Source organism: Corvus kubaryi, unplaced genomic scaffold (genome assembly GCF_017639235.1).
Source record: "Corvus kubaryi isolate FWS band 111438036 unplaced genomic scaffold, C.kubaryi_AGA036_p1.0 37357, whole genome shotgun sequence".
In the NCBI taxonomy this organism is placed as follows: domain Eukaryota; kingdom Metazoa; phylum Chordata; class Aves; order Passeriformes; family Corvidae; genus Corvus; species Corvus kubaryi.
The window spans coordinates 8,139,566-8,163,070 of NW_024581117.1; the positions used below are offsets into that span (position 1 = coordinate 8,139,566).

Here is a 23,505-nt window from a genome sequence, read left to right on the forward strand (position 1 = left end):
AAATGTGCTGGGATTTGATCTTGGGGAGATAGGAAGCAAGTTTATCTTGACCTTGTGGTTTTGAATGGGAAAAAAAGCCTAACTTAAAATGATGGAGATTTTGAGAAAAGACAATAAACATTCCCAAGATGTTCTCTAGTTTCACTTGTTTTATCACTTGAGTTATCTGAGACCACGTTAAGTCAGCAATAGGCTAGTTGAAACATGTAGCAAATCCCAAACTATTTTTCTTCCATTACTTACCTCCAATCTTCTTATGAGCCCATGAAGATGTTTGGCCTTTGAATCACAGGGCTGGATAATATGTTGTGTGAAAAGCCACCATCTCTTGTCCTGAAATCAGGATGCATTTGTATCCCCTGATCTGTCTCTAGTTCATTCATTTATGTGAATGCATGGTATTCAGACAGTTTTTAAGTGAAGAGTACATGCTATTTTTTTTCTGTTTCTGTAGTTAATGGTGCCATCCATTTCTGTAGTGTACTTTTTCACACATTTAAAAAAAATTATTTTGCTTTCAGGTGATGAGCATGGTATCAGGATTTGCACCACTGATTTCTGCAGGTATATTTTCAGCCACCCTGTCATCTGCATTAGCATCTCTTGTGAGTGCTCCTAAGATCTTCCAGGTAAGTAAGGGAAGAAAACCATAATGTTTTGAAGACTGATCAATTAATTTTGAGTCATGACTTTTGGAAGGGGACTCTGGCATATTTCCATCATGATCCATATCAGATGACATCAGTAGATTGTTCTAATATTTACCTGTTGTTTAGAATGGGAGAACAGTTTGTTAGTGTTTCTTGATGGTTCCTGAGTGTATTTTGCTTTACTTTCTTTTTAGCAATTGAATCTCCTCCTTTAATTGGGCTAAAAAAAGTTGAGTGGGGAGTCAGTTGTATTGGTAAAGAGAACTGTGTGTATTGGGCAAACTTTCCAATTCCTGAGAAAACACAGTCTCTAAACAAAGACTTTTTGTGATAGTAAGGCAGTAGTCAAGTAAAGTAGTTACTTACAGAAGAGCAAAGCTGCTTCTTGCAGCTAGACATTACTGAAGAATAGAATAGTGGAAATACAAAATGTCAAGATGCAAAGACAGTTGAGAATACAGTTAGTCCATGATGATTACAAACTATCAGGAAGTGTTCAGAAAGATAATATGCAATGTAAGATGGCATGAACAAAAAGCATGCTGACTCTTGATTTTTTTTTTTTTTTCCCCTTAGGCTTTGTGCAAAGACAACATTTATCCAGGATTTCAGATGTTTGCTAAAGGCTACGGGAAGAACAATGAACCACTGAGAGGATATATTCTAACATTTTTAATTGCTCTTGGATTCATATTAATTGGTTAGTTTGACATTTTAGTAAATCTCAGTTGCCTTCTGTCCTTTAGAAAGCATTCCAGTCCATGCTGTGGACTTGATGACAGGGTCCTAGAGATCTAATGCACAGCTTAATTCTAATAATTCTAAATCTGGTTATTTTGAGGCTTACTTCCTCCTGTTTTCTAGATAAATCTCTATCAAGAACTGCAGTAAATTTTAACTGCACTTCTCTTTTTACCCACAGGTATCTGTGTTTAGGTACTATCAGTCAATAGAAATACATCCTTTGCTTGAGATAGAGCTGTTAATGTTAACATCTTGTAAACAAAGAAGTTTATTTCAGATTTTTAATAGTGATAGACAGCTTCAGTAAAATACAAACTTGCATAAGCAGTATTATTAAAAGTGTGTTTTTCTGTTAAGTTCCAAACACTAGAGATGAGTGCTGATACTGCTGTTGCTAAAGGTAGTCTAGAGATAATTAATTACATGTATTCTATATAGGTGGCAGACTAATTGTGCTGTGTCCATCCATGAGTCCTATGCCAGTGCTTGAAACTTTTTCTCCCAATTTGCTCTGTCCTCCTCCTTCCACATCTGCTTGAGGCAGAGATACACACATGGGGTCCCTACTGACCCATGCTGACTAGAAGTTTGATTGCAACTAGAAGCTTGCAGACTAGGATGGCACATTCTGCATTTTGATCACCTTTTTTTTTTTTTTTTTATTATTATTATGGTGAGAGTACACATACAAATGTTTTGTACCATGCTGCCTCGTGGAAAGGAGAAACCATCAGGTTTTTCCCTCTCACTAAAGAGGATGCAAGCATCACTGTTGTGATGGTGTTGGTCTGTAATAATTCTGGCATTCTTCAGAACCCAGTGTATTGGTGCACTGTTTGATCCAAGCCCTGCTGGGAATTAAATTTTCTCATTCAATGATTTTGAGAAAGTATGTAGTGCTTCCAGAACACTTGGGTAGTGGTTATATTTTTGAAACTGAAAGCTGCACTTCTAACTGTTAAAAGATAACTTAGTAAATAGGACATCATTGACATAAAGCTGTGTCAGCAGAAAGGGTAAACTGCATTCCTTAGAGTATATCATAAAATAAGGTTCTTTGTAACAGAATTTTTACTCTGTAGTCTGCAAAGCCACTGGGTGATACCTTTGATAACAGCCTCCTTTTTTTTTTTTATTTTCATTTTGCAGCTGAACTGAATGTCATTGCTCCAATTATTTCTAATTTCTTCTTGGCCTCATACGCCTTGATTAACTTCTCTGTATTCCATGCTTCTCTTGCAAAATCCCCAGGTAGGAACTGCATTTTAGGGGTGGGAGTTTAGCCTTGAAATTCCTTTACGCATAAATGCAGTTTAAAAGGTATTAAGATAACTGAAGATTTACTTTAATTATTAAATGTATAGTTGATTCTCATGGCATTAAAAGCTTAATATATTGTATGCTTGGGTCGTGTGACATTTTGAGAACTGGGTGATTCAGTAGTGCTTGGAACCTACTAATTTTATCATCTTTGCTGAAGGAGCACAAGATAATTCAGAATTTATTCAGAAACTCTGGAAGAAAGCTTTCTTGCTAATTCAGTATCTGGTGTTGCCAAACCACCCTTTTGTTGTCTTCAGTTTCTGTTAATGTGTTTCATCTTCCAGTCCAGAAGAAACAGGAATTGCTGGTGGTATTGCCACATTTAAATAGTCTTTAGTGTGGGAGGTTGGCTAACTACAGGAGTAAGCCAAATCCTGGTACCTGCAGAACAGATGCACATCATGCCCAATCAACATGCAGCTGTACTGGAATAACTCCCTTAAAAGCTTCTTAAGTTACTAATGGGGTAGTTTTCGGGGTTTTTTTCTTCTAAGAGGATGGGCATGCCAGTATGCATAACAGTTCTAACTTTAATAACTCTATATTTAATAGACTTGTTAATCTTGGATGTGTTTGTGGGGGTGTGCATGATTTTGAAAAAACATGCAGTAAGTAAGGCTGTGAAACAGTGACAGTCCAGAACTTCAATGTATCCAATTTCTGTTTGGCTATATCTGTCCTTTTCCTTTTCATGTAGTGAGAATTTCTATGTGAAATAGTAAAAATGCACAACTAAAACCAGCAGTGTATAAGAAACTGAGGTATGAGATGATTATTTATGTTTTAGTGCCTTTGAAAGGAAAAGTCAAATGTCAGACAAGCTATTGCCAAAAGTTCCTGCAGCCTGATTCAATAGACATACTGGCACAAGCATCCTCAGACTTTGCTTCTGAGCTGTGCTTTCAGAGGACAAAATAAGGAACATTTGCATATCTGTGTGAGAAAGATGCAAATTCATTTGAAAGGTGTTGGAAAATTGAAAGCATAAATGTGCCAGACTGTATTCTTTACATCACTGAAACTCAGACATTCACATGAAATGGATGCAGAATACCAGGGAAGGGAAAAAGACACAGTGCCTTCCTTCTCTTGTAGTGCTGTTAAAATTAATTTTCCCCCTCTTTTTTCTATCCTCCAAAATTTTATTTTGACTAGGTTGGCGCCCTGCTTTCAAATACTACAATATGTGGATTTCTCTTGTTGGAGCTATTCTGTGCTGCATTGTAATGTTTGTCATTAATTGGTGGGCAGCACTTCTAACCTATGTCATAGTGCTTGGGCTTTACATCTATGTCACTTACAAGAAACCAGGTATGTACAGGAGCTTCTTTTGGTTGTGGAGGAGGGAAAGAGGGGAGAAAGTGATGGCTTTGCTGGGGAAAAACCCCAACAATTTGGACCACTAGTTTAAACTTCTGTTTCAGGCTTTTTTAGTTGAGATTAAACGGAATTTTGCCTGCATAGTCACTGCTGTTACCCCTCCTCTTAAATTATGAAGATGCCACTTAGGCATAAATGTCTGAATGCAATTTGGAAGAGATGTGCATGTGGAAAATGGTAAATTCATTGTGGCTATCAAGAGATGTGTATGGGAGCAAGAAGAGATGATAGTGGGGTCTTTCTTTTCCTCAAAAAGATCATAATGTCTTAATCTAATCTTAATCTTAATCCTCAAAAAGATAATAATCCACTTAATCTAGCAGTTTTCCACTGAAGATATCTGACTTTGTTCAGGCAATGTTTTGAGATTCAGGTTTTTCTTTGCTGTGATACTAAACAGCACAGCAGTTTTTCTTCAAGTGGTATTCTTTGGACTGTGACGTTACTGTGGTCTTAGAAATGTGGAGATTTAAAAAGTCAGTTCTCCCTTCTTGCTAAAACTTCTACAGAAACGTTATCTTTAAATAACATTAATAACAGCCTGTTTAGCTGTAGGGTTTGTTGACTAGCATTGTGTAAAATGTATCAAGGTGTAGCTTAAATCTGTGTTTTCAGTTGGTATCCAGCATTCATTTTGTGATCATGTAGTTTTGCAATGGACCACTGTAAACAACACATTGGAACCTCAAATCTTTCAACAGATGTGAACTGGGGATCGTCAACTCAAGCCTTGACTTACCTGAATGCACTGCAGCATTCCATTCGGCTCTCTGGAGTAGAGGATCATGTGAAAAACTTCAGGTGACACTTAAAGACAGGAAATTCTGTATTCACTAGGCTGCTGTCACGTGGTTTGCTGTCAGGGTTTCCTTTAAGTCCGTGTTCATCTCCTGGGATTCATCCAAATAAATGGAATTATAGATTGAGTGGGATTCTTGATACAGGTGCCATCCTCTGAGGTTATGAAGAACCTGGCAGCAACACAGTTTTCAAAGAAAGCATCCATGGCATTTCCTGTCAGTTGGGAAAGTACTCCAGTTCTGACCCCTGGGCTTTCTTGGAAATGATTAGATTTTCCTGCAGAAATACAAGATAAAACATCTATATTGCATGTGTACAGACAGTTGGAATAGGATGTGTCAATCAGTTGTGATAAGTACCATCAGAGCCTCAAAGAATATGACAGTAAAACTCAATTACAAATGTAGTAATACAAGTATTAATGGGCTTTCCACTTCCAGACTTAAAATAAAAGTGCTGGCTGTTGTAGGTGCAAACCACAAAACTGGAAGTTTAATTAGGAAGCAGCTCTTCGTTCTGAGGTCATAAAGTTCCATTAAAATCCCTGATGTGATTTATTTACAAGTGTTACATTGCCTATTACATCAAGCTGCATCATCAACAGGAAAAAAACTGAGGGGCTGGAATGTCTCCAGGGAAGGGAACAGAGCTGGGGAAAGCTCTGGAGCCCCAGGAGCGGCTGAGGGAGCTGGGAAAGGGGCTCAGCCTGGAGCAAAGGAGGCTCAGGGGGGACCTTGTGGCTCTGCACAACTCCCTGACTGGAAGGGGCAGCTGGGGGGGGTCGGGCTCTGCTCCCAGGGAACAGGGACAGGAGAAGAGAAAATGGCCTGAAGCTGTGCCAGGGGAGGTTTAGATTCAATATGAAGAAAAATTTCTTCACCCAAAGGATTTTCAGGCATTGGAAGGTGCTGCCCAGGGAAGTGGTTGAATCACCATCCCCAGAGGTATTTAAAAGATGGCACTGAGGGTTTAGTGGTGGAATTAGTACTGTTAAGTGTATGGTTAGATTCAGTGATCTTCTCTGATTCCATTCTGTGATTCCAACATTGAAAATTAAATGGAGCAGCTAAAGAGATTGAGACAGATTACCATAGGGGATTCATATGATATGAACTGGCCACCTGAACTGAGTTCTGAGGTTGGGACACTTCCTCTTTTAAAATTGATTTAAAAGTTGCCTTTGACTTACTTTTGAACTAGGTTGGCTCTGCCTTCTGAAGGAAAGTAATGTAAAAATGACCATACAGTTCCAGGATTTCTGCTGGACAGAGAAGAATCTATAAGCTACAAAATGCAAGGGATGTGACTTATTAGTGGGGGACAAAAACTTAATCCCCCAGACCTAGTCTTGCCTAAAATCTGCTCTTGAACTTTTTAAATGTTTAGATTTTCAGATTTAATGGGATTACTGAATTTTTATGCAATTAGTCATAGATCTGCTGACAGTTGGGTAACAACTGATCTTTTCTTAATTTAACATAGTCTTATAAAAGTGGATGAGGTTATTACACTTGCAGTGATGATCATGTTGTTATGGTAAATATTTGAAAGAAACTTTTCTGTTAATAAAAAACCCCAGAACTCTAGATTAATTACAATCTTTTTTTCCCCCCCCCCCCTCATAATTCTAGACCTCAGTGCTTAATTATGACAGGTGCTCCAAACGCACGTCCAGCTCTGCTTCACCTTGTCCATGCTTTCACCAAGAATGTGGGCTTGATGATCTGTGGCCATGTGCATATGGTAAGTGTATTCTGTCTTTACTTTATAAAGTTACCTTGGTGGTGCTTTTCTCTTGTCTGCTTTGGGGTCTGTTTTTTTTTTTTAACCTGTTTGCTTTTTGTTTCTGGTTCATGTTTTAAGTTTTCATTTGTTTATTTGCTTGGGGTTTTTTTTGTACATGAAAGTGTTATTAGAGATTAAAAGATACAAAAAGAGATTTACTGGTAAGTTTTGCTATTGAATGGGTCATCACTATTCCAGTTAGGTGTACTGCAGGGGAAAATTTGTAAAAAATCAATACCTTTGATCATTTGATGTTTAAATACTGAAGGATGTTTTACTTCTAATTGAAGTGAACATTGGGAGATTGATTCCCATGTAGAGTTCTTAGAAAGCCTGGGAGAAAAGAAACCTTCTTGAGCAGGGAAGTCAATATCTGTTCAGCCAGTAGCTATAAATTGCTTTTAACTTTCCAAGTAGCTTTTTATTCCTTCAGTTATGGGGTTCATTTAATTGTCATGTGTTTCCTCTTCCCTTTCTGACCAGCCTCTGATAATTTGCTAAGTATCCCTGGGTATTTTTGTCAGAATATCAAGTGAGGATGTTTTTGCAGAGGAGGGTGTGTGGGGGTGGTTCTGCAAGGGCATAATTTGAACAGTTCTTACTACTTGGTGTCTTCTGTGGCAAACCTAAAGAGTGGTTTTGTGATGATGGGAAAGAAGCTATTTTCAAGTAACTTTTCTTCAGAATCAGCTTGTCATGAGTTGTGTTGATTGAGATGTAGGGTGGCTGTCAAGCAGTGATCTGTACCAAAACTTCCATTTAGCTACAGAGAGGCTGTAGCATCTCTGATAAATATTGGTAAATGCTTTTTAACACATTGGGATTGTGTAATTTTGCTTCATATCTTAAGGCCAAACTTCTGTCACATCACTAAGAACATTTAAGTGAGACTGGGAGATGTCATCCAGGACTGATATACGTCACCTACCCAGACATCTGCAAGGCCTTCAGCACAGTCCCATGTGACTTCCATATCTCCAGATCTGAGAGACATGGGTTTGAAGGGTGGAGGGGTCAGTGGATGAGGAGTTGGCTGGATGGACACAGCCAGAGAGTCGTGGTCAATGGCTCCATGTCCAGCTGCAGGCTGGTGACAAGTGGTGTCCCTCAGGGCTGTGTCCTGGCACTGGCCTCTTCAGTACCTGCACAGTGACAGGGGCAGGGAGAGCAGGGCCACCCTCAGCAGGTTTGCAGCTGACACAGAGCTGAGGGTGCTGGTGACAACACCTAAAAGACTTTGAATAAAAACACTGATTACTCTTAAATGTGTTTAAATTTACTACACTTACTAAATATGACTTGCTTCTGATCTAATGAAGAGATGAGAGCAAATCAAGTTAATGCAGTGCACATACAGGTATTTTGTCTTAAACTTTTAATTTCTGCCTATATAAACAGTATTTCAGTGAATATGAAAGGACAAACCAAGTAATGCTAGGGAGGTAAGATGCTGCATCTGTGATCACTGCCTTTGAAAAGTAGGGCTATACAGAAAAGAATAAGGTGGTGTTATCCTTCTTGTAGGAAAGCACCTCTGAACATTTTTTTGGGAGCATATCCTCCCTATTTAAAAGTACTTCCTTACAAGAAGGGTGGCACTACCTCATTCTTCCGTAGCTTTGACCATTTGGTCAGAGTCTGTGTCCTTCTGCAAAAACTGGGCTGCATTGTTCTTGATTATACCTCGTCCTATCTTCTGCATTTTGATGTCTAGGAGGAGCACAAAAGATTCATCCTAACAGAAATAACATAAAGGAAGTGTTTAAAGAGGAGGTGACTTTGACTGCAGGATACAAATACTCCCATAAAGCGTAATATTAAGTTATCCTACATCTGTGTATATTTCTTTACAAAGCCCCTTTCTTTTAAAACTGTGTTGTGCTTTGGAGGACAAGCTTGTGCCACCCCCTGGGGAAGAGGGTTGTGCTCTACAGGAACAAGATAGCTAAAGTTTAAGCAACCCTCTTCCTGAAAATGGTAAAAGTTTTTCAGTCTTTGCTGCTGATAATGCCTGGTATTTGGTGGTTTGGGGTGTATTTGGTAGTGTGCAAGCATGTTTTGAGGTTCTCTGAGTTTGAATTAGTTTCTAGCAGTGACATTAAAAAAGTGGGAGGGGCTTTTTTACTCCCATTACTCCTGTTCTTAATTTTTGTTCCCTCCCCTCTTATTACTTCCTTTTTTTGAAAGGGTCCTCGGAGGCAGGCCATGAAGGAACTGTCAACTGATTTGGCTAAGTATCAGCGATGGCTAATTAAAAACAAGATGAAAGCTTTCTATGCACCAGTGCATGCAGAGGACTTGAGGGATGGAGGGCAATACTTAATGCAGGTATTTAAAAAAAAAAATTAAAGTGCTCAAGATGCACATCAAAATTGGAAGTGGCTTTATACTTTGAAATATGTTCCTTTTGCAAAATGATCCTAAAGCTTTGATGAAAAGTACTTTATTATTCTGTTAAGCAGAAAATAGGACCTTTAGTTGTGTCAGTAACATGTTATTTTATAAAATACTTTTTGTTCTCCTTAGGCTGCTGGTTTGGGTAGAATGAGACCTAACACCCTTGTTGTTGGATTTAAGAAAAACTGGAGACAAGGTGATATGAGAGATGTTGAAACCTATATCAATTTATTCCAGTAAGTAGAAAATATGAAGTTATAGCTGCTTTGTTTCATTTTAGTATGTTTGGTAGTAAGTAAAGAAAGCTCTTAGTTACATGAAGTCTCTTTCAGGTAGCCCTAGATTTTCCATTCAACTGTCTTCAATACTTAAGGTTTTTTTCTTTGATACAGAAATTAATAAGCAAGTCTTTGTAGTTGAGGCAGATTAGAAAACTTAATAATAACCTTCTGTATCTAGAAAGAGTTGTGGCAGAGGTCTGAGGTTTGAGAGCTACTGTCTGAAAAGGAGAAGAAAGACTTCACTCACAAGATACACAGCACTGACACCCAGGTAGTACAGAAAGGAGAAGAGAAAGGAAATCCCAGAGTAACTTGGCAGTGTACTGAAAGGCAGACCAGTTGTGGCTGAAAAATTTAAGAGTAACTTGTGCTGCTGCCCAAACACTTTAGGAAAGAAACAGTGCTTATTTTACTTACACAGAGGCTTTTGTGTTCAGCTGAAGTGCTGGTTAACGCACTTCCTTTGTGCTTCATATTTCTCATTTTCTGCGCTTTTAAGAGAGAGAGGATGGGGGTTTACAGGCAGATATTAGAAAAGGACAAAAAAAAGTCATCTCATGCAGGTCTTTGAGAAAAGCAGGAGTACCAAATACAGTGGAAAAATAAGGAAACACGTTGGTTAGTTTTTCTTTTTTTCCTATTTTATTTTGGGATGGCTTTTGCAGGAAGATCTGTCAAGGTCAGCAAGTCATGTGGTTCTCCACATCCCTAAAGAAACCTCAGGAGGTAATAACTGCAGGTCAAATGTATTTCTGGGAAACTAAAAGTTTCTGAAGCACACAATAGAAACACATCTGATCTCTAAAAATCTTAACACATTAAATAATGAAATTAAAACATTCACTAATAGACACAGTAAATCTTAAATCAACCTCAATTTTTCTTGCACTTACAGAATACATTGATACTTCAAACATTTCTAATCTAGTCTTAATACTCCTAAAGGAAAGGTTTTAATTAGTGAAATCTTGAGGAATTTCTGTCTGTGGAAATGATATGGGAGGGAGTTTTCTGATTTATGGTTGTTTGTAATGAATGAGGCATTTATATGTAAAGGATGGTGATTAATGACTAATACAAACTGTATAATTTGGTTAAGTTAATGTTTTCCTTATATTTTGGGGGTGGGGTTGTTACTAATTTTACTCCCCTTTTGCTCAGCAATTTATTCAGGGTTTTTGCTCTTTTCTACAGTAATGAAGTTCTGCCTCTATTTTTGAATTCAGTGAGTTCCAAATTTATCAGATGTAATGGGACTAGGCACATTATAGCTAACCTATAGCTAATTTGATATTAAATTACATCATCTTAGCTGTTTTTAACACCAAAATGTTTTGGAAAGATGTCAGAAATCTGTAGTTCTGAGATCAAAAAGATCTACTCGAAATAAATCCCTTTTCTGATGGAGGGAGATAAAATTTTATATTTCTTGGTGTGTCTTATATCTCTGCAGAATTTGAGTGACCTATTCATGTTGCTTTTGTTTAATCACTGTTTACATAGTGGAGAGAGTGGGGAGAGGGAATAGGTATCCTTTCTAGACATTATTTTTCTGAATACAATGTTCAGTTTAGAGATGCAGTTAATGTTTTGGAATTGAAACTGACATTCTGAAGCAAATTTATGGTGTTGGACTTCCAATGGCAGTGCTTAATCGCTGGAATTTGTTCAGGGAGGGTGCATTTTTCATTTGGTAAAGAAGGAGGTGTAAAATATTCTATTTTTGTCGGTTTTGTTTAGTGATGCCTTTGATGTTCAGTATGGTGTAGTTGTCATTCGCCTCCAGGAGGGTCTGGACATTTCTCACCTTCAAGGCCAAGGTATGACTTACGTTGTTCCATCTGGTGAATTGCTGTTGTAATTCCCTTGTAAAACTGCATTCTAAAAATACTAAAACTCAGTATAAAAAAATCAACAGAACACCACTGTTGTGGTACAGTAAAATTCAGTGAAATTAGTAAGTCTGAACTGCAAGGTAGTAACCCCTGGTCAGCAGCAGAACTTGGGTTTTCTGCATGTTTCACCTTTCGGTATTTGCAAATTGTGTACAGCTGCTTCCAGCATATCTGCCTCTTTGCTGAAACTAACTAGCGATCCTGGCAAATTGGCATCAAATATTTGGGGCTCAAGCCCAGTAATTGGGAAAATCACAACAAATATTGCGCAATGCAGGAATGCCATTGTGTTTGGTGTGGGTTGCCAACCCCTACACAAACTAATTTAGGGACTCGGAGTAGCCTGCCTCAAATTTGGAAAGGTTTTCCATGTAGAAGATTTGGTTATGCTTTGTCAGTAGTGTTCTTAAGTGGAGTGGTGTCATTTTAGTTGAATTCCAAGCTTGTGAGCTTTGGTACAGCTGCTTACTGATGTGATAATGTGTAATTTTTTTGTGGCTTGCTCCTTACAATGCTGCTACCATGAGCAGGAATGACACAAGGAGGGGCATCCCCCTGAAAGAGTGGGTTCCTTCACTGGAAAAAAACCCATGTTTTTCAGTATTTGGAGAGAGTCAGGGAGCCTGTCGCCATGTGCAGGAGGGCAGAGGAGTGTGAGAAATGGCAAGGAGTGAACCTGCAGTGTGGAAACAACACTGCTGAGAAAACTGGGAATGTGACACCAAGGTGTAAGAAGAATCTTTGTACCCACTGGGGACTGAGAGTTTGCTTCAGCTCTGACAGCTGCTCCAGAGAAGCCAAACCTGGAAAAAAGACTTGGCAGTGAGACAGACACACTTGGTCTGTGCCATGTTTATGGCTCATCTTCCTCTTCGAGTTAAAAGTAGAAATGGAAAACATTGCACCGAGTGATTTCCCCCCCTCCTGCCTTGCAGTTGTAGTTCCACAGTGTTACCTAGCTCTGTTTTTAGACTCTGGGAATGCAATCAACAGCCATAACCTGGGAAGGTAACAGAAAATGACAGCTCTGCTCAGAGAAGCTGCCTCTTTGTGCTCTGAAGCCCTCCTGCCCTCTTTGCCATGGTGTAACAGTTGCAATAGCGTTTAATTAATTGCGAACCATCACTGTATAATCACATATCTCTGTTGATACCATTTGTAACAATTTAGTGGCTTCTAATATTTTTTTGCTTTCACAAAGATTTGCTATCATCCCAAGAGAAGTCTCCCTGCACCAAGGATGTCATAGTAAAAGTGGATTATAGCAAGAAGTCTGAGACAGACACTTCCATAGCTTTTGCTCCATCATCCAGTGAAAGAACTCCCACTCCACGCAAAGGTAACTGCTGGTTAGCAATGAAAGCTGAGTTTCCTCTCCTTCTCTCTCTCATTCCCTCCTCCATTCCTCTCTCTCTTTGCCCAGGGATTGTTGAGGGATTTTTCTGTTAGTGGAGTGGAAGTGTCATGCTTTTATAGGTGTTGATGTCTAATCACTTCAGTACTTTGGTTCAGAGCTTACCAGTATGTAAAATAAATATTTGTTTCTAGTCCCCTATATAAAACAGGTGGTGGGCAGTGACTTAAAATACATTTTCTTTGTTTCTGAGTTTGAGAGACTTTAAAAAATGCTTGAGGATTTTGCCCCACATCTGTATGTTACGAGTGATTGGAAGGCTGCTAAATTTATGAAGGTTTGTTCATCATTCAGAATGCTTTGACATGACAATAAACAACTTTTTTGTTACAAAGCAAAAGCCTTAATAGTTAGATGGATAGTGGAGGTATATATGTTTTTTTAAAGTACAAATGAATCCTAGGGTTTGGTAAGACTGCATTTGTGTGCTGTTCTCTGTGCAAAAATGCACTTCATTTCACATCTTTGTTTTCTGTTTCTTTTTAATTTACATTTGTATTGTTTTCGTTAATATCACAAAGGAAATTAACCTTTTTATTTTATATCTTTAAAAACCTTCCAGAGGAGGACGAGGATGGAAAGACTTCAACACAACCACTGTTGAATAAAGGCAGGCATTTTCCACCTTTTTGTGTTAAATCATTCTTTCACATTGTTGATTTCAGTTTTCCTTTTGTAATTCTTTCTGCACTTAAGTACCTGAGAGGAAAATACCAACCATGCAGTGTTTGTTTCTCCATATCTACTTTAGAATGTGCTTCACCCTTAGGGACTAGGCGTGAAAAAAAACCAACATTGTGGAAATTCCCAGAAGAAGTTGCTACATTGTGCATAAATGTCAGAATAAAAAAAAAAACAAACCAAATTTTAAAAAGCTTTTCTCTTAAAGCAACATTTGAAATGTGTTCAGGAGCTTTCTGTTTTCTTAATTCTGTGTCTCAGGTGTCTGTCCGGGTCCTTGCTTGGTTCAGGAAAAACCATCTGATAGTGTAGTGGAAGTGCTCTCAGTTTTATCTTCTAAAGCCATGGTTTGTGCTCTGTTATTTGGAATACTTCAATATCCTGAAAATTAAGGTGTAGTACAGCTACTCAGTGAGGTGAACATGTGAAATAATGCAAAGTAGTCATTCAAATCAGCATTTTCAGAAATTAACTGAGCAGTTTTCACTTCCTGGTTTATTTCAGACTTGTTCTGCATTAATCAGGTATTTTTGCCTTAACTACAGTTCTTCTGAACTGTTTTGACATTTTCTTCGTAACTTCAGCAGCTAGAAGCTTTTGTGTTTTCATAATGGAAAGTGAGATTACATCTTGAAGCACAAGATGGCAGTTTGGAAGAAGTCCCAGTATGCAATAAAGTAGTATATTAATGTAAATCAATCACAGATGTGCTCTAAATTTAAAAAATTCCTAATAAAATAAGGATGGAGACGAATGTCAGACTCCTGGCTCAGACTGAGGTTTTAATTAAGAGAAAGAGGTTAGGGGTTTTTTCCAACAGTTGAGAAAAAATTATCTATACTATGCTAACTGAAAATGCTGTTATTGTCTTGTTCTCAGTAAATCAAATAACTTTGTTATGCAAAACTACTTTTTGCAAAAGTCGGGGCCCAATATGCATAAGTAGCTTTTAATTTCACCGCATGCTTAAAGAAAACTTGATGTAAGGAAAGAATTGCCTAGGACATGGTATTTTCTTGTAAAATTAGTTTTCTACATATTTTTAGGGGAACTCTGTCATTTGCAAGAGGTGGAGTGCATGGCCTAAAGCTCTGGAGCAGAATTAATTAAATTGTCCAGGCAAATGCCTGTGTAAAGACCTCACACATCCTTTATTTCTCAGATGCCTGCTAAATGACTTCAGCTGCTGAAATTATGAGTCTCCAGACTCCCTAAATAGAGCCAGTTAGTTTATATCCAGTCAATCAAAATTTGGAGTTGGGTTGTGGGGCGTAAAGGAAAATTTTTAGTTTAAAAGTAGGTATATCGCAAAATATTAAGAGTTGCCTTTTGTGATTTTCAAAGCAGTTAAGCAAAACTCAAAACTCTCCAAAACCAAAATTTCACCGTCTGTTTTTTCCAGATTCAAAGAGCTCGTCCTCTCCTTTAAACTTGGCTGACCAAAGACTTCTTGATGCCAGTTCTCAGTTCCAGAAGAAACAAGGCAAGAGCAATATTGATGTCTGGTGGCTCTTTGATGATGGAGGTAATGTGCTTTATACTTTAAAAAGCTTTAAATGTTGATTAAAAACTTACTGGAGTAATTTTGGATTAATTATTAATAGACATCTGTCAGTCTGTATAAAATCTGTACTATTTAACAAAGTCCCACTTTCTTAATCTTTGTGAAATTCTGTTCTAAACACAGGTCTGACACTGTTGATTCCATACCTTATTACAACCAAGAAGAAGTGGAAGGACTGCAAGATCAGGGTGTTCATTGGCGGAAAAATAAACAGGATTGATCATGACAGAAGAGCGTAAGTTTGCCTTAGAAGTTCCATTTCAATTGCTAATACAGCACGTTACACATTGAATTATTTTCTCTTTCTGCTTGCCTTATTTCAGCTGTACTTTGCTTGAGGTGTAACCATATTCTATTGCCTTTCTGCAAAAAAGGTTTTGTTTCCCCCAGAGTTGTTTTTGGATGAGTTACCTCAAACTAATTTTTATGCACTATTATCTGACATTAATACTTGTGTTTTCAAATACTTCCTGAGATTATCTTCAAGGGAGACCTCTTATTTTAAAGCTGTAAAACTGTTCTGGGTTTTTTTCCAAAGCATGTTGTTGATTTATAGTCATTTGCCAAGTCAGTTTGATTTTTCTCCCTTGTTACATTCAAGATGCCTTTTTCTGTGTCTTAAACCAGTGGTTTTTATTACCAGACATCTATCTGTTTAACCTGTGAAAGAATTAAGGCTATGATCATGTATAAAGGCTTGTTTTTCTGATGCAGGATGGCTACTTTGCTCAGCAAATTCCGGATAGACTTCTCAGATATTATGGTTCTTGGGGATATTAATACTAAGCCAAAGAAAGAAAAGTAAGTGTCAAAACATGTCTTGTTTGTTTGTTTAATTTGTGATGTCTGGCTTGTATTGAGAACACCTCACTCTTTCCTACATAGGTTATGGTACAAAAGTTCTTGTGACATCCAGCGTTTCACAAAAATGCAGGAAACTGATTAATAACTCCCATGTCCAAGAATATAGAAATCTGTATTTTTTTGAATCTCTGGTTCTTACACTGTAGTACTAAATTCAGAAGAACTAAGGTTAAAAAAACCCCACGTTTTCTGGAGGAGTCCTCTTTAAAAAGAGCGCTCACCAAAACTTTAATGGTTTAAGTCTCGTTTAGAGTCTTAGTTTAATGTAACAAAGCTTGGTCTTGAAATAGCCTGATCTGGGTTTCTTTCTTTATTTTTTCCTTTTTTAAATTGCTTTGACAGTTAATGTACACAGGAATTATCATACAGATGATATTTCTTACTTCCAAGTCCAAAAAAGCATTAATCTTAGATGGCTTTCAGCACAAATTTATAACAGAATATGTATGACCTAAAAATATCCTCCTTTTCCATTATCTCCCTTTCCCCTCAGGCCTTCTTGAGTATGCTGAAGTTGTAAAAATACTTTTTATATGGTTGTGCATTTATATCAAAGTCTTGATGTGCTGTGGAAATTGAGAAATGTTACTTTAGAACTTGCCTAAATCCTAAACGTTACTATGAGTTCTTTTATACCCTTTTAAATAGTTTTCCTTAAAATATTTCTAAATACTGTTTAGGTATTAGGTAACAGTAGCTGAAAACCAAGTGGAGGAAGATTAATTTTTAATATTTGGTGTGCTGTATAATAATGTAATATTATTAATAGGTCTCCTTTTTGCTCAGCCACAGATCACATTTGTTTTCTTTCTTTTGATTACAGTGAAGTCATTGTACAGTAAAAGTCCACCAAGGGTAGATGCAAAGATGTTTTGTTCATAATGTGGGTATTTCCTGGAGGAAATGTAGGTGGAAAAGTAGGGTGATGAGAGTTGTTCTTTGTAGTAGAAATTAATCCTCCTTGATCTTCAGCAGGTTTTATTCTGAAGTTCTTGCTCTAAAGTTCTGGTAAATTCAAAGTATTGATATTCTTGCAAGCGCAACAGGAAGACTAAGTTAGATCTCTGTGGTTTTTTTCATTTGAACGTGGCTCCTGGCCTGTACTGGAAAGAGATAAAAGAAGCAAAATAAAAAGATCAAAGCCAGAATCCTAAAAGCAATAGCATGAGACTTGATAGCTGCTTTTTAGTGTAACATGTAAACTGCCCTTCTTTCAAAGTTAGTTCTGAATAAGCTGCTCCTAGTTACTATCCCATTTTTTAAGGGTAGTACTGTACAGCTTTTAAAATCAGAAGGAAATTGTTGAACTGAGTTGAACTTCAATTGTGTGGTGAATTGTTTGCTGAATCACAGTGTATATGCAAAGAGCTGATTTGACATTCTAAGTGCAACAGGCAGGGAAAAAAACCCTTCAGTTTATTTTTACATAGCAATAAAACCTAATTCTCATACTGTGAAAATAATTTTTGACATCGAGACTCGTATCTGCTCTAATGCTTGTTTACTTAATCCTCCAGTATTGCAGCTTTTGAGGAAATGATAGAGCCCTTCCGACTTCATGAGGATGATAAAGAACAGGAGGTTGCAGATAAAATGAAGGAGGATGAACCATGGAGGATAACAGATAATGAGCTTGAGCTTTACAAAACAAAGGTTGTGTTTTCTTTAGAGTGTTAAGTCAGTTAAAACATCCTTCTCTCTACTACATTTGTGGTTGTGATATCAGTGAGTTAATTCTTGTTTTTCTCTCTATTCCATAGCAGTTTTTGTGAATAGCAGATAAAAAGCAGCATCCAAAACCATTTAGATGGTTCACAAAAGCAAAAAAGGTTCTGCATTTGGGTATGAGCAGAGGCCAGACTGCTTTCCTACAGTATTTTAGCAGTTAGTTTAGAATAATTTAGTCTGTATCCAGGTATTTGTGACTCTCTCTTTTTTTGTTGTTTTTTTTGGTTTTTTTACCAAGCTAATGGTGTTTGTTTCATTGTTTTTAAAAAACACCACCAAAACCAAACAACACTTTGTGGTGCAAAGGAACAGTTGAAGGTTTGACATCTTTCCTGGGCTATTGTGCACCAGAGAGACATGAGAAGTATTTCTTCTCAGGTGTTTCTCTGGAGGAGAAAATAAATGGCATCCTGTAACAGGGTAGCACTTGCCTTACTTGCGTTTTAAGCTTGCTGCTTTCTTTCTTCCCAACCTTACAACCATAGGTCTTTTGGTAATGAAGAATGAGTTTCCACACTGAGGTGGAAGCACCTGCTTTTTATTAATTACTCATTCCAGTTGGTCATACTTGTTTTCTTTTTTTTTTTTTTTTTATTTTTTAACAAACTTCCTGTAGTTTTTACATAAAAGCTGTTCCTAACAAGTTTCCTTTTATTTACAGACTTACCGACAGATTAGGCTAAACGAGTTGCTGAAAGAACATTCAAGTACAGCTAACATAATTGTCATGTAAGTGAATTATTTGGATTTGTGGTGTTACCCGAATGGTGGTATGGAGCTGTAATTTGAAACACAAATCTAAATACAGATCAGGAACAAGCCTTTGCCTTGGCACTGAACTGTAGAAATACTCAAGATTTCAGTGCTGACAGTATTTATTTGTTAGAAGTATGAAGCTACTATCCTGCTGAACAAAAAATGTCGTTATTAGTGTTGTGCTTTTGACTGTGCTGCTTTAGTTGATCACCTCCACATTTGTGGTGCAGTTCAGGATTCTCACATTCTTTCTACTCCTGTGCAGTTATTCCCCTCTTCCTGAAGTCCTTCCTTTGATTTCCTTTTCTAGGAGATCTCTCTAGATAAAGTGGTTACCTTGCTCACTTTTTTTTTTTTTTTTAATTGCTTTTGATGTGAACAAGCAGCAGGCAGATTGTATTTTAAAATCTTGGAAAGTCTTTCAAGAGGCTGTTCTCAGCTGAGGAGGATTCTGCATGAAGATGCGTGAATATTAAATGGTGGTGACAGGCCAAAAGGGAGGGGAAATAGGTGTAAAGGCCTGTGATGTTTTAAGATACAAACTCTCAACTCATGAATTCTGAGGGGGAGGAAGAAGTAAATTAGAAAGGTTAGGAAATTTGACTTAATATTTAGATCTTTCCAGAATCATCTGTCATACTTTTTATGATCTGACTTGTACCTGGCCAGGTTTTTCTGATCAGTGAATGTTGTTTCCCTTGTTGCTTGCAGGAGCTTGCCAGTGGCGAGGAAAGGGGCAGTGTCGAGCGCTCTGTACATGGCCTGGCTGGAAGTCCTCTCTAAAGATCTGCCACCCATTCTTCTGGTTCGTGGGAATCATCAGAGTGTTCTCACCTTCTATTCCTAAGAGCACTGAGCATGGCACAGCTGTGATGAAATGGTACTGCAGTGCCCAGGGGAGAGTGACTGGTGTGGTCTATAGTTCATTAACATCACAAAGGCAAAAAGTGACTCTTCTTTCACTATTTCACTGACTTGAAAGCACACAAGGAAAGTCACTGTATTTCTAAAGTTGTGACATCTTCAGTTTTATTCTATATTTTCTGTAATTTAATCTTGCTTAATGGGGGAGGATTCCTTGTTAGACTGAAGAACAAGACAAGCTTTTTGTTTGCTATTTGAATAGCAGCAATAAAATGTTGTATTTTTGATCAATGAAAGGATTATAGATTTATAAAAGCCTTTTAGCCTTGAGGTGCCTTTTAAAATTAACCAAATCTCACCCATACATCCTGTTTTGTAAATTTATATAGAATGTCAAAATCTGCCTTCAACTAAGAGTTTAGATCAGACTTCCTTTAGTTTTTAGTCTATTCCATATTACAATAAAAATGAATGCTGCTTTTCAGTCTTCCATTGAGCTATTAGTTCTTAGTACTGTATGTTTTCTATCGTCAGAAAGGTTTTGTTTCTGTTTGGTTTTTTTTATTTTTATATCTGTTAGATTTAAAGGTGAGAATTGGGGCAGGTCAGTTGAACTAGAGCACATCCCTGATGTTACTGTCACTAAGGTTTTTCACAGTTAAAATAAAACTAATTCTGCTTGTAGAGAGAGTTCTTTTTCTGATTTGATGATGTGTACTACTTTGGCAGTAGTCTGAGACAGCGAATTTTATCTACCTTGGCAGAGGGTAGTATTCTCTTAGGCTTAGCTCTGCTGTGAAATCAAGCTCATCTTGCTGTCCGAAGCTTTCCATCTTAATACAGATGGGAAGAAAATAAAAGACCTGTCCTAGTTCTTGGCCTCTTACGTTTTAGTGTCACTTTTCAACTTATTTCTGAAACAAAACTCGACTTAAGGCTTGAATGGGGATAATATATAAGCAATGTGATGCTATCTAACAGAAAACAGTAAACACTATGTGGAATTGTGCTATCCAGTATGAAATGTAAAAGCTGCAGTTCTCTCGCATTTTTCAACAAATGGTTAAACGGACCACTAAGTTCTTAGGGGAGATGTTTTTAGGTCAATTCATTCACTTGTCAGAAGATGAATTTAGTCTTATTAAATAATACTCAGGTTTGATCGTCTAGCAATTTTGATCTATTCCATACATCCTACTTTATACATTTTCTATGTTCAATAAAGAAACTGCCAGTCTTGTGTGCCCTTTCACTGTATATTTTGGAAACTTCATAATTTAGTACTCTGAACACCTGCAAAAGAAATTTCACTTGAGCCTTTGTATAAAGGTTAGTAATGTGAACTGTTTTTTAAATTCCTAATATTTTTTGGATAGAAAGGATTGCCTAAAAACATTTCACAAGCTTTTGATAATTGGACATGCTACTGGATCAGTTTACCAGTGGGTGAGTGACTTTTCATTTAAGGATGCACAGAAAAGGTTTTTTGGGTTTTTTTTTGTTGTTGTTGTTTGGTTTGTTTGGGGGTTTTTTGGGGTTTGGTTGGTGGTTTTTTTTTTTTGTTTGTTTTGCTAAATACAGGATCAAATTGAAATGTAACTGTTCCTCTTGAAGGACAAAGTATAATCATTGTGTGTCAAGGTGGAGCTTCAACTTCTTGTGATTAAAGAAAAAAATACACTGTGCAGTGTACACTGTTGTCAAGTTCTTGGTAAACTGCGAAAAATCCTTTTTTTTTTTTTTTTTTTTTTTCCTTTTTTTGCTGTTTCTGTCAATTGGATTTCAGACTATGGAATCATTTCACTTTTTAAGAAAAACAAACATGCATGTCTTGCTGCTAAGTGTGAGATAACTGATGCCAGCATGAACCCAGCTTGTTATGGTAAAGCATTGTAAGACAAGACAGTGTGCGGTCAAAGTGCTGTTTCCTTCCAGGTGAGGGGATGTGGGTCAAACTTACCAACATAAATAAATATCACAGGTTTTACAGTGTGTTGCAGGGGATAAGGTTGTCACATTGTGCATATGGAATCATTGCCACGTTTCTCCTTCTTTTTGTGGGTTACATTCTTTTGAGCAGATGGACAGTATGGCATGGATTTAGTGCTGCTATCTTAAAAAAAGAAAAAAACCAAAAAACATGCACAGGTACACTTATTTAAAAAGGTTTATTTGCCCATTCAGGAAACCATTGCTTGTGATCTGTAACACAACACAGAAACCAAATGAAGTGTGTGTGTATACATGCATATATGTGTATAAAATTATGTAAAGTATATCTAAATATGCATATGGGGATAGTTAAGGTCATGTCTGTGAAATACCGTAGGATGCTTTTCACCTGCACTCTCAGGAGTCCACTAATGCTAGGCATGAGGGCAAGTTCCAAGATTATTTGCTCACTTAAATTTGAACAGTTAATGGTAATTGTCTGCAACAGATGTCAGTCAGTGGCGGTCGCTCCAACTCCTGCTTTGATTTTGACGCCAAATTTACTTACGTTCCAATCATATTAATGACATGAAAAATTAAAACACTTACACATGGCAATTCATAACTTCTTATAGATTAGGTTCCTTCATGTGGGTTTAGAGAGACAGTAATAGCTGGTGAAAATCAAATTATTTATTTGTTCGCTTGTATTTAGGTTTCCTTTTACATACATTCTTTTTATATGCTTTTTTCTGACATTAGATATTTAAAAAAATAACTAAAAATAATTTAAAAGATTTGAGCGTTAGTGGGTTGTGGCCCACTTGAAGATGTAAGATTTGACACTGTACTGTAACTGTCCCACACAAATGCTTTTCTAATGTTTTAACGTAATTATTGCAGTTAATACTTTGTATCAGGGGGATGTCACTGCAATAAAAGAAGTGAATTCAATACAACTCTCTTGTCTAACAATGCCTTTTTTTTTTTTTTTCTTTTGGTGATGGGAAGGGAATAATGTTCATAAAACAGCATGTTAATGCTGAATTTGGTTCCTGACATCAGTATACTTATTGCATCCATCTGATGATTACCCTTGTAGTGGAATTTGTGCAGGACCAGTGGAACTGAAAGGCATTCATGTGTCTGGTGACCGAAACCATGTTGCTTCTTGGGGAGAAATTTTGCCTCTAGTAGGGTAAAAATAGCAGTGCTTTACGCTTGTAAAATTTGCCATGACTTGCCAGACGGCACAGACCCATCCTCAGCCCATGGTGGGTCTCAGCTGCAATGGTAGTGTCTGAAAATCTGTTCCAATTCATTTTGCCCCTGAATACGAAGGACTGTCTTAGCTCCTCTTTCTCCCATTAAAATAGGGACGTGAAAACATGAAATATGTTGGGAAAGTAACTTCCCAAACTGTTGCAAAGTTGCTTGTAAGCAAGACGTATTTGACCTTACTGAGTTGTACTAATGTACACTCAACTAAAAAATACTGAAAACAACTTTAAAAGCATGACAATAAGGGCGAGTTCTGTCATTAAAACCTTACTTAGAATGACTGTAAAACTTACTAACCTCATCAGTTGTGGTATTTAATCTCTGCTACATTCAGAGCTCTTCTGCATATCTGTTGTTAGTAGTGTTTAAATCAAGGCTTTAGGAGTAAGGTTTGGAGGCCACTGGAAAGGGAAAGATTGTTAAAAATACACTGCCAGCTCCCATGGCATTGGCTCTACCCTGGTTTGTTCTGTAGAGAGGCAGAGAAGGTTTGTACCAGCTTTTTCTAGATAGTCCTGTTTGCTGGAGAAGTGTGAAGTGGATCTGAACCATGACATCACCTTGAGCTGAATTCATACACTAGTGACTTCAAGTATGTGTTTGTAGCTAAAAACGGGGGATTTGATCTAGGTCAATTTCACCAATTTACAGAGAATGAAGGCTCACGCTGCAGAGAGTGACTGCTGTGATTTTGTTTTAAAAGAGGGAAGCAGGACACCCCTCACCTTTGTGCTTGTTCTTCACCAGTCTAATTACACTTCTCACATAACCTCTTGTGGGGTCCTGTAAATCCTAAAACCTGGTTTGTGCCCAGCTGGGGTGGGAGCCAGGCTTCAGGTCACTGAGACCACCCAGGCAGCAAGTGGAGCACCATCAAATCCTTCCTGCTATTCTGCCTTTTGGCAGCTTGGTGCAAAACATGTTTCCAGGGTTAAGGCACTGGATTAGGTTGATGGAGGCCACTGCCTGCGTTTAGGACAGAGAGATGCAAGCTGGTCCACAGCTTTGAGTGTTAACATGGAATGAGTAAATGGTGAAGCAGTGGCAGGCACATTCTCCGAAGGGAAGCAGGAAGATGCTTTTCTTGAAGAGGTTTCCTACGGCCAGAGGTGCATCTGGTGCTGACAAGCTGTGCTCCATCCTTCAGGCTGAATCCTCTGGGCTT

The 23,505-nt window shown here is 37.7% G+C and overlaps 1 protein-coding gene across 2 annotated transcripts in view; it reads left to right on the forward strand.

Annotated features, from left to right (window-relative positions):
- SLC12A2 (solute carrier family 12 member 2) overlaps window positions 1-22,018 on the forward strand; it is a 55,054-nt gene extending 33,036 nt beyond the window's left edge. Inside the window, exons 11-27 of one of the 2 annotated variants that reach the window (XM_042033165.1) lie at window positions 522-629; window positions 1,227-1,350; window positions 2,544-2,645; window positions 3,873-4,028; window positions 4,799-4,898; window positions 6,530-6,641; window positions 8,871-9,011; window positions 9,210-9,316; window positions 11,102-11,181; window positions 12,458-12,595; window positions 13,233-13,280; window positions 14,754-14,876; window positions 15,039-15,150; window positions 15,630-15,716; window positions 17,297-17,432; window positions 18,169-18,236; window positions 18,975-22,018. In XM_042033165.1, the coding sequence (XP_041889099.1) occupies window positions 522-629; window positions 1,227-1,350; window positions 2,544-2,645; window positions 3,873-4,028; window positions 4,799-4,898; window positions 6,530-6,641; window positions 8,871-9,011; window positions 9,210-9,316; window positions 11,102-11,181; window positions 12,458-12,595; window positions 13,233-13,280; window positions 14,754-14,876; window positions 15,039-15,150; window positions 15,630-15,716; window positions 17,297-17,432; window positions 18,169-18,236; window positions 18,975-19,110 (1,878 nt within the window). In that variant the 3' untranslated portion in view covers window positions 19,111-22,018. The remainder of the gene's footprint in view (window positions 1-521; window positions 630-1,226; window positions 1,351-2,543; window positions 2,646-3,872; window positions 4,029-4,798; window positions 4,899-6,529; window positions 6,642-8,870; window positions 9,012-9,209; window positions 9,317-11,101; window positions 11,182-12,457; window positions 12,596-13,232; window positions 13,281-14,753; window positions 14,877-15,038; window positions 15,151-15,629; window positions 15,717-17,296; window positions 17,433-18,168; window positions 18,237-18,974) is intronic. The other variant, XM_042033166.1, reaches the window with a different exon arrangement.
- Window positions 22,019-23,505: the final 1,487 nt, after the last annotated feature.